Source organism: Eptesicus fuscus, chromosome 4 (genome assembly GCF_027574615.1).
Source record: "Eptesicus fuscus isolate TK198812 chromosome 4, DD_ASM_mEF_20220401, whole genome shotgun sequence".
NCBI classification, from domain to species: domain Eukaryota; kingdom Metazoa; phylum Chordata; class Mammalia; order Chiroptera; family Vespertilionidae; genus Eptesicus; species Eptesicus fuscus.
Window position 1 is genome coordinate 70,364,882 of NC_072476.1, and position 17,009 is coordinate 70,381,890.

The following is a 17,009-nucleotide window of genomic DNA, read 5'->3' on the forward strand; positions in this document are numbered from 1 at the left end:
TAGGGGTCAGGGCGCATACATGAGGCAATGATTGATGTTTCTCTCTCACACTGATGTTTCTCTCTCTCTAAAGATTAGTAAAACAAACAAACAAACAAACAAAAAAAAAAAACCATATCTTCGGGTGAGAATTAAATTATTTAAAAAAATGGATCACAGACCTAAATGCAAAACCATAAAGCTCCTAGAATATAAGATAGGAAAAAATATAGATGATGATTGGTTTGATGATGACTTTTCAGATACATCAAAGGTACGACCCATGAAAGAAAGATTGGTAAGTTGGATTTCATTAAAATTAAAACTTCTGCCCTGTGAGAGATACTCAAAGGACTGGAAGAATAAGGCACAAATTTGGAGAAGACATTTGCAATACACATCTCTGATAAAGGACTATTATAAAGCATGTACAAAGAATTCTTAAAACTCAACAAGAAAACAACCCAGTTAAAAAATGAGCAAAAGATCTGGACACTTTACCAAAGATATACTGATGGCAAATAAGCATTATGAAAAGAAGCTCAACATCATATGCCATTAGGAAATCACAAACTGAAACAACCATGAGATATCACTTTATTAGATAGGATTATATATTACCCTATATAATCCTATCTAATGAAGAGGTAATATGCAAATTGACCATCACTTCCAATACACAAGATGGCCGCCCCCATGTGGTCAAAGATGACTGCTCCCATGTGGACACATGATGGCCGCCACAAGATGGCCGGCAGGGGAGGGCAGTTGTGGGCGATCAGGCCAGCAGGGGAGAGCAGTTGGGAGGGACCAGGCCAGCAGGGGAGGGCAGTTAGGGGTGACCAGGACTGCAGGGGAGGGCAGTTGCGGGGGATCATTCCTGCAGTGGAGGGCAGTTAGGGGCGACCAGGCTGACGAGAGTAGTTAGGGGTGACCGGGCCAGCAGGGGAGGGCAGTTGGGGTGACCAGGCCTGCAGGGGAGGACAGTTAGGGGCGAGGAGACTTGCTGGGGAGGGCAGTTGAGGGCGACTAGGCCTGCAGGGGAGGACAGTTAGGGGTGACCAGGCCAGCAGGGGAGGGCAGTTAGGGGTGACCAGGCCGGCAGGGGAGCAGTTAGGCGTCGATCAGGCTGGCAGGGGAGTGGTTAGGGGTTGATCAGGCTGGCGGCAGAAGCGGTTAGGGGCAATCAGGCAGGCGAGTGGTTGGGAGCCAGCAGTCCCAGATTGGAGAGGGTGCAGGTTGGGCTGAGGGACACCCTGCCCCCATGCACGAATTTTGTGCACCGGGCCTCTAGTACTAGATAATGGCTAAAATCCAAAACACTGACAACACCAAACACTGGTGAGGATAGGAAGCAACAGGAACTCTCATTCATTGCTGTGCAAGTGCAAAATGGTACAGCCACTTTGGAATATGCTTTGACAATTTCCTACAAAGTTAAACGTTCTATTACCACAATCATGCACCTTGGTATTTACCCCCCAGAGTTGAAAATTTATGTCCACACAAAAACCTGTATGATGTTTACAGCAGCTTTATTCATAATTGCCAAAAGTTGGAAGCAACCAACATATCCTTCAGTAGGATGAATGTGGTATATTCAGGCAATGAAATATTATAGAAACAAGTGAGCTATTGAGCCACGAAAACACATAAAAGAACCTTAAATGCATATACTAAGTTAAGCCAATCTGAAAAAGGTTCCTACTGTATGATCCCAATTAAACATTTTAGAAAAGGAAAAACTATGGAGTAAAGAAATCAGAGATTTCCAGGGTTTTGGAGACAGAGAAGGGTGCACAGAGCATTTTTAGGGCAGTGAAAATATTCTGTATGGTATTCTTAATGAATTATAATATAAATCATTGACTTTGGGTGATAATGATGTGTCAATGCTGGTTCACTGACTGTAACAAATGTACCACTCTTGTGTGGGATTTGGCTAATAGGGAATCTGTTCACGTATGTGCTTTTTGTCTAAACTGCTCTAAATTATCTATAATAATAAAAGCGTAATATGCTAATTAGACTGGACAGCTGAATGACCTTCCGGACAACCTTCTGGTCATTCTTCTGAATTGCAGGGGCCAAGGCAGAGGTGGTTAGGGGCAATCAGAGAGGCAGGCAGAGTGGTTAGGGGTGATGAGGCAGGCAGGCAGAGGTGGTTAGGGGCAATCAGGCAGGCAGGCAGAAGCAGTTAGGGGTGATCAGGCAGGCAGAGCGGTTAGGGGTGATCAGGCAGTTAGGGATGATCAGGCAGGCAGAGTGGTTAGGGGCGATCAGGCAGGCAGAGGCAGTTAGGGGCAATCAGGTAGGCAGGCAGAGTGGTTAGGGGCAATCAGGCAGGCAGGTGAGTGATTAGGGGCGATCAGGCAGGCAGGAGAGCAGTTAGGGATGATTAGGTAGGCAGAGTGGTTAGGGGCAATCAGGCAGGCAGGTGAGTGATTAGGGGCGATCAGGCAGACAGGAGAGCAGTTAGGGATATCAGGCAGGCAGGCAGGCAGAGTGGTTAGGGGTGATCAGGCAGGCAGGTGAGTGATTAGGGGCAATCAGGCAGGCAGGCGAGTGGTTAGGGGCGATCAGGCAGGCAGAGTGGTTAGGGGCAATCAGGCAGGCAGACAGAGTGGTTAGGGGTGATCAGGCAGGCAGACAGAGTGGTTAGCGGTGATCAGGCAGGCAGACAGGCAGGCGAGCGGTTAGGAGCCAGACATCCCGAATTGCGAGAGGGATGTCCGACTGCCAGTTTAGGCCCGATCCTACAAGGACATCCTCCGAGGGGTCCTGGATTGAGAGAGGGTGCAGGCCAGGCTGAGGGACCCTCCCCCAACCCCAGTGCATGAATTTTGTTCACTGGGCCTCTAGTACAGTATATAAAAGTATAGTGAACTAATAGTAACATCTATATTTTATAACATTTTAAAATTCTATATAGATTTTATTCACTTTGATACATGTAAAAATCAAAGTTTTGTTCTAAGTCTCCAAGAATAAAAACTTACTAGTTGTACTGTATGATGGGTTCTGTAGTTCTCTTCACTCTGAAGGTGCTGATGGAATTTTTCGTTGTGTTTTGCAATACAAATTTCCTATAAACACATAAAACGTGTTTTAATATAAGTGGAACTTAAAGATTTAAACAACATACCAGGGTTTACGTGATAAGTCAAATTTTAACATATAACTGCATAGCAAAATATCAAATAAACCACCTCTGGCTTCTCATTTGTAATACTGAAGCAGCATAAGCCAAATAATCAGGATCTTAAAAAGAGTCTTCTATCAAATTATTAAAACTTCTCTAGCATTCCTGATTTCCCTTTTTTGGAGGGGGAGGGATGGGGCAAGGCAGAGTGGAAAAGGGTGTTCTTATATAGTCTCAAAGGTCTCTTTCAGCTCTGAAAGTCTGTGGCCAGAATATTCTGTCTTATTGTACTCCTTAAACTGTCTGGGCAAAAAGGATATACAACTCCTGGCTTAAAGTCTGTATTCTTAAACTCTCTCTGATGAATTAAAGAACATGATTATGCCCAGACTGCTTTGAACCATATTATGAAATCTTAAACTTCTGGCCACAGACTTTAGAACTAAGAGAGACCTAAAAGACTAGAAAGTCAGAATTATGCTCTTTCTAATCACGTGAAAACAAAAACGTAATAATAAAATGGGATATATGTGCTTCTTTACAAAATAATGCACTGCCATTTGGCAATTTTAGTGGCACCAGGCTAAATCTTCATTTTCCCTGAGTCCTTTCGGAAAGCCCTCCAGATGAAAGGGTTTCCATTAGTTCCCAACACTCTCGGAGCTATACCAAAGATTACTCTTCTAATCAGAGAAAGGTATCTAAGGAATGACATTTTAAGCCAGTAAACTATTTTTTAAAGCAACTGTTGATATTATATTCTCCCCCCACACTGGGTTAAATCTCTTGCCTAACAAGTATTGATCATGAAATGAACTTGTCCAGGGCAGTCTCCCTGGGGGAAAAAGGCAGTCCTATACAGTGACATGATACAGTGGTATACTGACTCAGGCTTCTCAGTCACACAGACCTCAGATAGAATCCTACCTTGCCCCATACTAAGCACTTTTCCTTGGGTCATTTATTTAACCTTGGTTCCCTTCGTTATAAAATGAGAATACAGGTCCACAATCCCTTATCCAGAACAAAGGTCAGATATGTTTTGAAATTAAATTTTTTTTCAGATTTTAAAAAGGTGATAGGTTACATATATTATATTACCAAGGAACTCCAGCAGGATTCTGAAGCAGCACCCCACAATAACTTACTTCATTTTAAAAGATGAACAAGTACTAGTGACAAACTAGCTTAGAATTATTAGCTATGGATCAAGGATTAGGTAATGAATAAAAGCAAAATTTAAAATTAAGGCTGAATTTCATAAATACATAACTTATTATACCTTTTTATTTCTGAGGTAGGCTTTCTTGGCTGAAACCCGTCCACGTCTTGCTTCCAGCTGGCGTGCTTTCTGCTGAAGTTTATGCAGCTCTTCTCTCTGTAAATGCACCGACGCTGCCATCTCTTCCTTCTCCAGCATGGCCTCCATGCTTTCATAAGTGTCATAGTACACCACTTCATCTCTCTTTTCTGGTACAGAATAGCAACAAAGATACGGTTAAGAGCGTGGACTGCAGACAGAACAGGGTTCTCATCCACTTACTGGCTCTGTAACCTTAGGCAAAGCCATTATCTATAGATAAAAGCCTAAGCGACCGTTACAACCGGCCAGTAGCTATAATGCACACTGACCACCAGGGGGCAGACGCTCAACGCAGGAGCTGCCCCCTGGTGGTCAATGAGCTCCCACAATCAACCTCCCACAGCCCCTACCCCCTGCTAAATTCATGCACCAGGCCTCTAGTCTCTTATAAAGCATTCAATCTTTTGTGGACTTATGTGGTTAAATGTACACCATACCCGATATAAGTCTTTTGATGCTTTCTAGTTGTGCTGTCAACAATAACTCTTCACACTTCAAGATTTCAAACTGTACTTCATACAACTGAAGTTGCAGATCATAATAATCAGCTTCTAACTGATCCAATCGGGCTATGGCTTCTGTACCACCCTGCAAACTCTGCATCTGTATTGAAAATAAAAATATTTCTAGTTGGTGGGGACAAGAAAAAAAGTCATGTTATAAGTTCTAATTAGAAATAAAAACTAATCAGACAGGATAAATCCATAAAGCAATTATTCTAAGAAACTTGTGGGCAAGAATGAAGATTTTTAGAAGACATAAACAGTAATAATTAAAACATATGGTTTCAGAAATAACTAGGCAAACAATGTGAATATAAGGTTTTTAAAGTTTATGTTACAGCTCATCTATATTTATGTTAATAATATATTATTCTAATAATCTTGACATAAATATTAATGGCATCTCTTTTCACTCTCAAAAAGTGGTTGATAGTTATGTAGTTATCCTGTTCATATAAGATATATGAATACCATTAGGCCATATTTGAATAGACACAACAGAGGGGTAAAAGTCTGCTTAACAGCACACATCAGGGCTTTATTTTGCTCCAAGGTCACAGCCTGGCTGGCTTCTAGGATATACTGACTGGAGAAGAAGGTGAGTGGATGTGAGCTAGATCGGCATGACAATTGCTTTCCATGGAAATCCTTGCAATCTACTGATAATGATCATTATTAGTATCTAAGTAAACACACTCAGGGTACTACAGTGAACCTAAGGGATTCAGAAATTTCTCTGCATGTCTCATGAAGTAGTTGGGTGGTCTTGAATGAGATTTGTTGGTTGGCTTTTAGTCCTGAAGTGAGAGAGAAGATATTTTGCTGGGAATCAGAAGAAAATCACCATGAGGAAAAGTGCAAGTTAGATAATGGTTCCATATCTCTCTACTATTTGGCTCTTTGGAAAAAGACAGGTGCAAGAAACTTTTCATGAGTCTGTAATATGGGAACAATTTTTTTGGTATGAGAGAGTAAGTCTTCTTCCAAAAACATTTCTTCTAAGAACATGGCACCACTCTTTGGCAGTTTAAGGGTTCAAGCTCAGAATTGGGAGTGAGATCACTTGTTGTAAAAGAACACCCCTTCCTTTCTTTGCTATTTGCTGTATTCTGGTATCATTATTCATCTCAAATGCTTTTAAGGTATTTGGGCCCTGGGCAGGAATCAGAGTATTGTTCTACTTGCAGTTGAGGCAGCTGACAATGTACAGGTATGTCAGCAGGGGTCTTTGAACTTCCTTCCTTAGCCAAAGTATGGGACAGGAGTCTGGTAGTTAGCACATGTCATAAAAGTGGCAGATAAATGGTCACTTCTGGCTGGTGAGAACTAGAGGTAGTAAAGATGGAACAGCCCACACTGGACCTGAACTGAACCATCACTGTATTTAATTCATCTGGTTATTTTGTCAACATTCCCCTTCATATGTGAAACTATAAAATGTTTCTGCAGTAAATCTAGCAAGGAAATGAAGTACAGGAATTATTAGTCGACATCCGTATATCCACATAAGTACATCATACATTATTGACCCCACAGATAATCATCCCCCCTTACACAATAATATATAGTAGTTTTCATGTGTACCTATTTTACTGACCGTACTATATCTTAAAAACAAATATAAAGTCATTTACATAACGAATGATGGCCCTGCCCTGCCTTTTACCCTACTGTGCTAGAAAACCCCACAACATGTGAGGAGCTGTGAAAAACAGTATCTATGGGTTGAGCCAACATAGCAGCCAACAAATACTCACTGAGTACTCACCACTATGTGAGTTACAGAGAAGATGGCAGTAAACAAGAAATGAAGCAAGGGTTCAAAGAGTAGTCATAAAAACAATGCACAGCGTAAGAGAAATTACATTAAAGGCAAGCTCGACAAGCATTCAATCAAGACTAGCCCTTTTATGTGGAAAAGATGAAAAGAACATGAGACTTATAACTAGACAAACCTGGGGTTCCACCATAATAGCTGCATGAATAGGGAAAATACATACAAGCTGACAGAATTATCTAAAATTCCACATTTCAGCCTTAACCGGTTTGGCTCAGTGGATAGAGCATCGGCCTGCGGACTGAAAGGTCCCAGGTTCGATTCCGGTCAAGGGCATGTACCTTGGTTGCAGTCACGTCCCCAGTAGGAGGTGTGCAGGAGGCAGCTGATCGATGTTTCTCTCTCATCAATGTTTCTAACTCTCTATCCCTCTCCCTTCCTCTCTGTAAAAAATCAATAAAACATATTTTAAAAAATTCCACATTTCAGAAATATTTTAAAATTGGAAATATCCATAAATTCTTTGATGTCGAAACCTAATCTCACAATCTATTTGTAGGAAAATATGATCTGACTTGCTGTGAGTCCCTATTTATTCCATTTAATATAAATATCTACATGTTTCATTAATGAAATGCTAACACTGGTCCAGTAGGTACATGCCCTCAACTGGCTTTCTAAAATCTAAAAAACTGAGAATTCTGAAACATATCTGGTCTTGGGGTTTCAGATAATGACTTATGGGCTTATAGCGCAAGGGGTTATGATTGGGAATTGAGGTAATACACATAAAGCACTAAGGACAGGGCCTGAAACATTTAAAACTTTTTTTTGTAACCACTATCAAAATATAACTTAGATAGTAAAAATAGAATTTCATAATTAACATTAGAGTTTTGGAGTGGAACCTAGCTTTCTGTACTTAGAGACTGAAATGAATATTGTACAGATATGATGAAACAGACTCTATCTGCTTACTGATAAATTAAAAACACAAAACCAGCCTCTTGGCCTCAACAAGCACCTATGTTCCTTGAGGTTGAAACTTTCTGGAAAGGCCTATACAAAAAACAAATAAACATCTTAAACATGGGAATTACATTTTCCCCACCTCTGTATTCCCTTCCATGATACATGCACAGTTAACTAACACAGATCACAATAATAATAATATCTAATGTTTATTTTTGGGTTCTTACTCTATGCCAGGCACTTTGCTAAATGATTTATATACATGAAATCATAACTCTCCTAGAAGGTATATATTGTTTTTATTTTATAGAGAAGTTAAGTAATTCACTCAAGGTGGGATCTGTAACTCTGTCCAATTTAGCAGCCACAAGCCATATGTGGCTATTTAAATAACTTAAAATAAAAAATTCTGCTCCTCTGTCATATATGCCACATTTCAGGGGCTCAATACAAATATGGCTAGTAGCTAAGCTTATGGGAAAGTGCAGATGTAGGACATTTCCATCACTGAAGGAAGTTCTGCTGAAGATCTTTGTCTATGTCATAAGCTCATGCTCACTAAAGTGTAAGTGCTCAATAATCTCTACATATAAAAAGCCAGCGACCGGAATGCTGAAACAACCGGTCGCTATGATGCCCACTGCGGCCGGCTAACCAGCCCAATCGGGGGCGGGACCGGCCGGCCAATCACCTGTGCCCCCCCCCCACTGCCCAGCCCCCGATGAGCCCCCATCGGGGCAGGCCAGCTGGACCCTTCCCCGCCCCCCATTGCACGAGTTTGTGCACCGGGCCTCTAGTTAATTACTAGTGACTTAAATAAACTGACATAGAGGACTATAACCTCAATTAATCATAATTTAGCCATATGCTTTTAGGAGAAAGACAAAATAATGAAATAAAAGGAACGAGCCTCAGAATTGGTATATATAATCAGCTCAATATTCTAGAAGTTTATGTATATTCATAGAGATGACCTCAAAGAATCAGTTTTAAAAATATGAATGGGAATGGTTAAAATCCTCTGCCAAGACAAGAAAGCACATTGGTATATTTTTAGAACTTTCGACCACAAGGATTGGAATCCCAAGGGTTTTCTGGTTAATTCCCTATTAACCAGAGAACATGGTCAACAGAAGGTAACAGTCCACAAATTAATTGAGATATGTGATTTGTTTCATGATGGCATCTTAACTTTAGTATCTATTTCAATTAATAACTATAAAGAGAATCCCTTATTTCATTAATAACCATTATTTTAATGATACTTCTAAAATACATCCTACTCCTAACCCTGTGTGATTATATGTAGCTTAACCTTGTTCAGTGGTTTAAAATGTATCTGATGTGATCTGTAAGTAATAATATCTGAAAGTAAAGATGTATCGGACCAAAAGGGCAATGATATTTTCAAGAGTTTTTGATGGAAAAATTTGAACACCAGCAGAGAGAGGCTCAGATACAGATGATCTGGGAACCCACTAAATTTGTGCGCAAAGCTGTGCATATGCGTATTTCTCTGAGTGCAGGGTTCCTCGCTTTCAAATCATTAAAGGGACAAATTGTCTGTGACCTAAAGAGGGTAAGAATGGCTATAATCAAGACTCAGAAACAGTTAAAAAGGAGATAGAGTAAAAGGCATCATACTTATTCTAAATACTAGTGTAAAGAAAATTTAAAATTTAAACAGAATTTTGCTTGCCCAGGTGACATTTAATATTTCAATGTTAATTTAAAAATTTTGTTTCAAGTTCAGCATTACACTCATGTCAAATATTACTAAATAATTTTCAATTTAATTCCTATTTTTAAAGTGTTTTGTCACATCAGGAAGAAGTCTTTTGTCTTCAAAATAACCTAAGGAAACACAACATAGCGACATTTTTTAAAAGAACAAAAGTCTCCCCATCATTTAAATCACAGGGTAGTACTGTATCACAAGGTCTTCATTGGCATTTGTTTGGGATGGGCTTAATAACTGACATTTGTTCTGTTTCTCATGAGTAATGTGGTCACCTTAAATTAATGCTAATAAAACTGTCGAGTAAATCATCACAGGCGCACATAAAAAGCACAATGCGTATATTATATACACACAACAATTATAAACCTGGCAAGAATGACTAACTGGCAGTTTTACCAAAACCTTTGAAGATTCAAACACAATACAGAATGTTAAAAAACAGACTGTTAAGGTAACAGGATGGCCCCAAGGAAAATGACCCCACAGATAATCATCATCCCAGATTCTCAGGGCCCATTGTAGCTTCCTCTACCACCCTAGACCAATTCCAGTAAGAATAATGTTCCTGCAATAGCAAGTACTGCAATCAGAAAGAAACCATACCCTCAGCAGCTCTTTTAGGCACCCTAGAACAAACATAACAAAAAAGTACTGATGAATGCTACAACATGGATGAACCTTGAAAACATGCTAAATAAAACAACCACATATTTTATGATTCCCTATGTTGTCAGAACAACTCAATGTTAGCCTGCTTAGAATAAAGCTAGTCAATGTGATGAAGACAGAGTGATACTCTACTTCACAGGCAATGAAGTGCTTAAGATTTTAACTTTCAAAAGTTCTGGAACTTAGAAGAAAATTCCAGACAGCTAGTAACAAAAAGATCCAATTTTATCTTTAATAATACCAGCAAGTAAGAAAATGTAAGGGAAAAATAAAATTACAATTTTAACTCCATTAACAAAAAAATTTCTTTCTAGATCACGACCACGATACCCCATACACTTAAAAAAAAAAAAAAAATCCTCACCCGAGGATACGTTTTTTTCATTGGCTCTAGAGAGAAGAGAGAAAGAATGTGAGAAACATTTATCAGCTGTCTCCCATACACGCCCTGCAACCTGGGTAGGTGCCCTGACTGGGAATTGAACCCATGACCCTTTGGTGCACAGGATGACCCCTAACCACTGAGCGCCACTGGCCAGGGCTCATATACTATTTTTTAAACAAGAGGCAAACATATGCACTTTTAAAATGCCAGTGAGAACTGTCTTGGTATGCCTCCTTAGCCCAAAACGTTTCATAAAGTTATATTAATACTAGAGGCCCTGTGCATGAAATTGGTGCACTAGGGGGTGGTGGTGGGGGGGTCCCTTAGCCCAGCCTGCACCCTCTCGCAGTCGGACATCCCTCTCGCAATCCAGGTAGGCCGGATCCCAGCATGGCCTGCAGGTATCGGGCATAAACTGCAGTTGGACATCCCCTGAGGGATGTAGCAGTGTGCCAAGCGGCAGGCGGCCAGGGAGGAGCCTGAACTGTGACTGGGAGCCGTGCTGCTCATTCCCACCCACTGCGCCTGCTGTCACCGCTTGGTAGTGCTGCTGTGGAGTTGGGAGAGGCTCCTGCTGCCACAGCTGCTCTCACCAGCTGTGAGCCCAGCTTCTGGCTGAGCAGCGCTTCCCCTGTGGGAGCGCACTGACCACCAGGGGGCAGCTCCTGTGTTGAGTACCTGCCCCCTGGTGGTCAGTGTGCGTCATAGTGACCGGTCATCTTTTATATGTATAGATAAGCAGAGACATTTTGCTCTTCTCTACAGACAAAAATGTACTACTTTCACAAATATACTCAATGTTTTAAAAACCAATATAGTTAATCCACAGAATGGGAGCAAAATTTTACAAATTATTTATGTATTTGATAAAAGACTTGTATTTAGAATATACAAAGAACTTTCAAATTAGTAATAAAAAAATGTAAAAATGGCCAAAAGATCTGAATGTTTATTTAAAGAAGATATGTTAAGTGGGCAATAAGCACACGAAAAGATACTCAACATCAATGCCATCAGGGAACGCAAGTCAAAACCATGAGGTACCGCTTCACACCCACCAGGATGGCTATAATACAAAGACAAACTGTAAGAAGCATTGGTGGTGATAATGTAAATATGTGGAGAAATTTTAACCTTCCTGCACTGCTAGTGGGAATGAATATGGTACAGCTGCTTTTGAAAACAGTCTGGCAGTTCCTCAGTTGGTTAAATGGCGGTTTCACACTAGGTATATATCAAGATAAATAAAAACTTGCACATGAATGTTCACAGCAGCACTATTCACAATAGCTCCAAAAGTAGAATGAATCAAAATGTTCATCAATTGATGAATGTACAAAATGTGGTATAACCATGCAATAAAGTGTCATTTGGCACCAAAAAACCCCCAAACAAAACAAAACATAACAAAAATGCTTTGCTTTCAACTGATACATGCTACAACATGGATGAACCTTGAAAACGTGCTAAGTAAAAAAACCACATATTTTATGATTCCATTTACAGTAAAATGTCCAGAATAGAAAATTTAGAGAGACAGAAAGTAGATTAGTTATTGTCTATGTCTGGGGGAGGCTTGAAGGGGAGATGAAGAATAACTACTAATGAACACAGGTTTATTTTGGGGGTTATGAAAATATTCTACAGTTGACTGTATTGCTAGTTACGCTTTAAATGGGAAAACTGTATGGTATATGAAGTATGTCTCAAAATACGATTTAAAAATCATTTTGAGCTACAAAGTACTACAAATCTAATGATGAAGCAAATAATTTTATTCTTATCTAATCCTTCTGAAGTATAATTCCTCTCTTAAAATAGCTAGTATAAAATCAGTTGCCTAATCCAGCTCATTCTCCTCTGTCCAACAAAAATCCATACTTCTTGCCTCTTCTACAAGTCTATTCAAGATGACATGACTGCAGTGCTATCTGAACAAAGGCACAAGCTCATGTCCATTCAGGAGGAGGCCAGACCTGTGCAATCTGGACCTCAAATTCTCAGCTGCCTAGAAATACCCTGCAATCCTGAGTAGCTTTAAAAGCAGCAATTTCAGGTTATGAAAACATAATGTAAGTTTGGTCTTTCTCAATTTCCTATTGCCTTTAACTCAAACCTCTTTCATAACTGAATTAAAGATCCAAATTATGAGAAATGCTTTGCTTTCAATGACCAGCAGTGAAACAAAATTTGAAAACAGTTTCCTGTGTAAAGGAAACGGGTTAAGGATTTAAGAATGACTTTCAAATCAATTCTCTAGAAACTGCCCAGAATAATCCTATATAATAAAAGGCTAATATGCAAATAGACCAAACAGCAGAACAACCGAACAACCAAACAACTGGCCCCTATGATGTGCGCTGACCACCAGGGGGCGTGTGCGGAACATGGTGGGCATTGGCTGCAGTGGGATGGTGAAGCAGGTGAGTGGGGGCACCAGACCAAGGTGGGGCGCCAGTCGCTGTCATCGGGGCGAGCCTCTGGTGGTTACTGAAAATTCTTTGCTCCCTCATGACGTGGTCCCACCCGGCGTTTGCACCTGCTGCCGGCGCCGGCCTCACTCCCACCCACTGCTGGCGCTGGCCCCAATCACTCCACACTGTCAGCGGGTGTGAGCGGCGGTGGGAGTGGGGCTGCCAGCAGACAGGGGACCAGGGGCTGTGATGGGAGAGGCTGGGCAGGGGTGCTGTGGAGGATGGGCCAAGACCTGCCCCTGTGCCTACTGCAGCCTCACGGCCCACAGTTCCTTTCAAGGTGCACGAATTTGTGCACTGGGCCCCTAATATTTCATAAAAACAAATCTGATCATGTTACTCCTTGATTAATATATTACAATGGCTCTATACTGTTTTTAGGGTAAAATTCAAATTCCTTGGCAGGACATAGAAGGCCAACCCTAAACTTTGCTTACTTTCTAACTTCCTTTCTCACTCTCCTTCAGATAACTAGGTTGATTTTTCCTGCCTCTACTAGGACTCCTGGAACATGCAGTTCTCTTCACCTATGACCTTTGGGTCAAAGTGGAATACTCCTCCAAGGGTCTACTTTGCGTATTATGATACATGTCTATCTCACAGCTCATTTTCACACTGCCCATGTCTTGCCTCACCATATTCTAAGAGTTTGACATACCAGGACTGCACCTTTTTATGCTTAAAAAAAAAGGGGGGGGGGGGCATTAATCATGTTTTTATCCCCATCACCTATTATAATTTCTAGCAAAAACATTAAAAACATTTAACAAATAGTTGTTGAGTGAATAAACTGAGCGGGGACATTTTAGTAAGGCAGAATTCTAACAAGCAGAAAATGGAGGCAAAGGGAAAGGAAGAGTTAAAGATGACCCTAAGGTTTTGGGCCTGGAGTGTCTTGAAGAACCATGCGCCCTTAACAGAAAGGAGAGATTTGAGGAAGACCTGCTATATGGGGAAATGAAGGAGTTTGGTTTTAGAAATATTTCATGTATGACATATTGGTCCCAAAAAGTGATTTCATTTTCCCCCCCAAAAATGACTCAATAATGTATGATACAATAAATTGTTAACTATCTATTTCAATAAGGTAAAAAATAGATAAAGAAAAGGAAAAGCAATCCAAAATTTATTTAATAATTTGACTGCTTTTCATCTTTGATATATTTTGAGTTTTAACTCTGGGTACAACAGACAAACTGAATAGTTGTGCCTAAAACATCAAATGTTACTACCTACCATCTAGAACACCTGCTCAGATTCATCCCTAACACTAGTTTTAATCTACATTCACTATTAAAACTATATACTTTCCTGATTTTCAAAAATACTGTATTCCTAGACCATAACATTTGCTTCTTCTAATAGTTAGAAAAACTATCAGCATACACCAATGTAGATATTTAAGTACTCTTTTATAAAAAGCTATTTGTTCTGGCTGAGTTTAATAATAAAACATAAAATATATAATAGTATTTCAAAACTAATGGTTTAGAAGGTACACATTTAGTATACATTTAATGGTTGCAATATTTTCAAACAAGATTTGGGCTTCAACGGTATATCCCAGTGCTATTTTGGACCCTACAAGGAATACTAAAACCACTGACAAACAAGATGAGAATGAAAAAAAAGTTAATTTTTAAAAGTTCATTTTAGGTAGGTTTTAAGAAACCCTTTTCAAGGATTTCTATAGCTTTTTTCCTTTCTTTTTTTTTATCCATGAAGAGAAAATTGAAGCCCAGTCAAGAAAATTGGACCTCTATTAACCTTGTTTTCTTCCAGAAGAAATAAAATGAAAGTTCCAAAGGTAATGGTCTAAGCATAATATAATTAAGTCTAACAAAATGTTACTGCCTTAGGATTTTTGCTAAATTTCCCTAGGCAGTGAAACTTTCTTAATAATTGTCAGAAAGCTTTGAACATTACAGTATAAAAATTTTAAAGAAAGCAAAGGAATTCTAACGTAGACCTCCTTTTTGTCTTAACAGTGCATTGATGCCTACATTTCCACTGTGATGCTGTGAAAATACCATATGTACCTAGCTTTTCTATTAGTTGCACCTCAAATCATAGGCCCCATCATGAGTATTATTGTCTAATGGAGTCAGTGCAAAATTAATAGTTGACTGTAGAATCAGAAAAATGTCAGTCTTGTACAAAGATAAAATTAAATCTTAAGTTTTAAAAATTTTGTATCTTTCCGTGTTTTTGTTACCTCTTCTTTTAGTGCATGTTTCCTCTGTTCCAAACAGATCTCTTTAGCTCGCATCATCTGCAGCGTCTCCTTAGAAACTGCATACTGGAGTTTCTCCATACGTTCAGCGGCTGCTGCCCAAGATGCTTTACCAAATTTCTTCTGATCTGCTCGCATTCGATCGTACACAGCTATTAATAATAATTTTTAAAAAGACATTAAGATATAAAACAACTTGATACTAAAGAATTTGAAAGACTCAGCTTTCACTAACCACCTACTCAAAGATAAACACCCAAATCCTACCCCCATGGTAAATTACTTATTAACGGCTCTAAAATATTATTCAACAATATCTTAGATTCTAATGTCTTTAATAAAATTTTTAAATAATCTTCCTCAGAAATAACTATGAAAATGAAACCAAGTTGTCAGATAAACTTTAAAAGTGCTCTTTCACATGTCCAGTGTCATTACATTTCAAAGTTTCTATTTAAACTTTATTCTGTGAAAGTTTATACATTTTTCCTGGTAATGTTAGTTGAAATATTAAAGATTATTTAAAATCATTTAAATCCTACTAAAATTCACTTATGTGGTTGACCTTATTTCCTGTGACCTTGAGAAAGTGACTTGTTATTAACAAGAGTTTAATATAGATTCCATATAATTCTCTACATAAACAATGTTATTATCTGTGAATAGGAAGGACTATTATATTTCTTCCTTTCCAAACTATATACATTTTATTTCTTTTTCTCACCTCATTACAACCAGCTAAGATTTACTATATTACATTCAATAGCAATGGCAAGCGTGAACATTCTTGACTTTTTACCTAGTTTATGGGGTATTTACTCTTTCACCATTAACTGAGATGTCTTTAGTATTTTTGTAGATGCACTTTATTAATTTAAGGAAATTCCTTTCTGTTCCTAGTTTGCTGAGCTTTTTTAGCACGTGATGTTATATTTTGCCGAATGCTTTTTCAACATCTACTGATATACTGATCATGCTTTTTTAATTAAGACTAGAATTTCTCAACACCAGCACTTTTGACATTATAAGCCAGAAAATTCTTAGCCATTATGGTGAGCTGTCCTGTGCAACATAGAATGCTGAACACAATTTCTGGCCTCTGCTGGCTAGATGCTAGTTATACACTATGCTGTTGTAAAAACCAAAAATGTCTCCAGACACTGCTCCGTGTCCTTTTGTGTAACACAATCACACCCAGTTAAAAACCACTGCTTTAGACCTTCAATACAGTAGAATGCATTGATTGATGTTCACATACTGAATGAGAAAAGAAAAACTCCATTTGGTCATGATTGTTAATTTTTAAATATTTTAAAATTTGCCAATATTTTGTTGAGGATTTTTGCATCTATCTATGTAGACTGCAGGTCTATAGTTTTCTTCTTCTTTTTTGTACTGTTTTTGTATAGTTTTGGAGTTAGGGCATTGCTGGTCTCACCCTAATAAATAAAAGCCCAGGGTTGTAACTTGTAACGACCGATCATGACCAAAGGCTGACCAACTGGAAGTCAGTGCTGGGTTGCTGTGGCGACCTTCACAGCTGCTGCCACATGCTGTGGGCTCGACTGGTCGGCTCCCCCAGCCCGTGGGAGACTGGCGAGCTGCCCCCCAATCACAGGGTGAAGACACAGGCCGAGCTGCCTTGTGATCATGGGGTGAACAAGCCAGGCTGAGCCTGGCCAAACTGCCCTGCAATCCCAGGCGAAGAGGCCGCTCCGCTGACCAACCTGCCCTATGGACCTGTTTGAGCGTGGCGCGGAGTCTGGGGCCT

General features: G+C 39.5%; 1 protein-coding gene across 1 annotated transcript in view; it reads right to left on the bottom strand.

The window, feature by feature from the left end:
* The window catches only part of JMY (junction mediating and regulatory protein, p53 cofactor), an 81,278-nt gene that overhangs the window by 16,324 nt on the left and 47,945 nt on the right, over positions 1-17,009 (bottom strand). Inside the window, exons 4-7 of the mRNA XM_008161975.3 lie at positions 15,221-15,390; positions 4,922-5,087; positions 4,404-4,591; positions 2,979-3,065 (exon numbers count right to left, since the gene is read on the bottom strand). Coding sequence (XP_008160197.2) covers positions 2,979-3,065; positions 4,404-4,591; positions 4,922-5,087; positions 15,221-15,390 — 611 coding nt within the window. The remainder of the gene's footprint in view (positions 1-2,978; positions 3,066-4,403; positions 4,592-4,921; positions 5,088-15,220; positions 15,391-17,009) is intronic.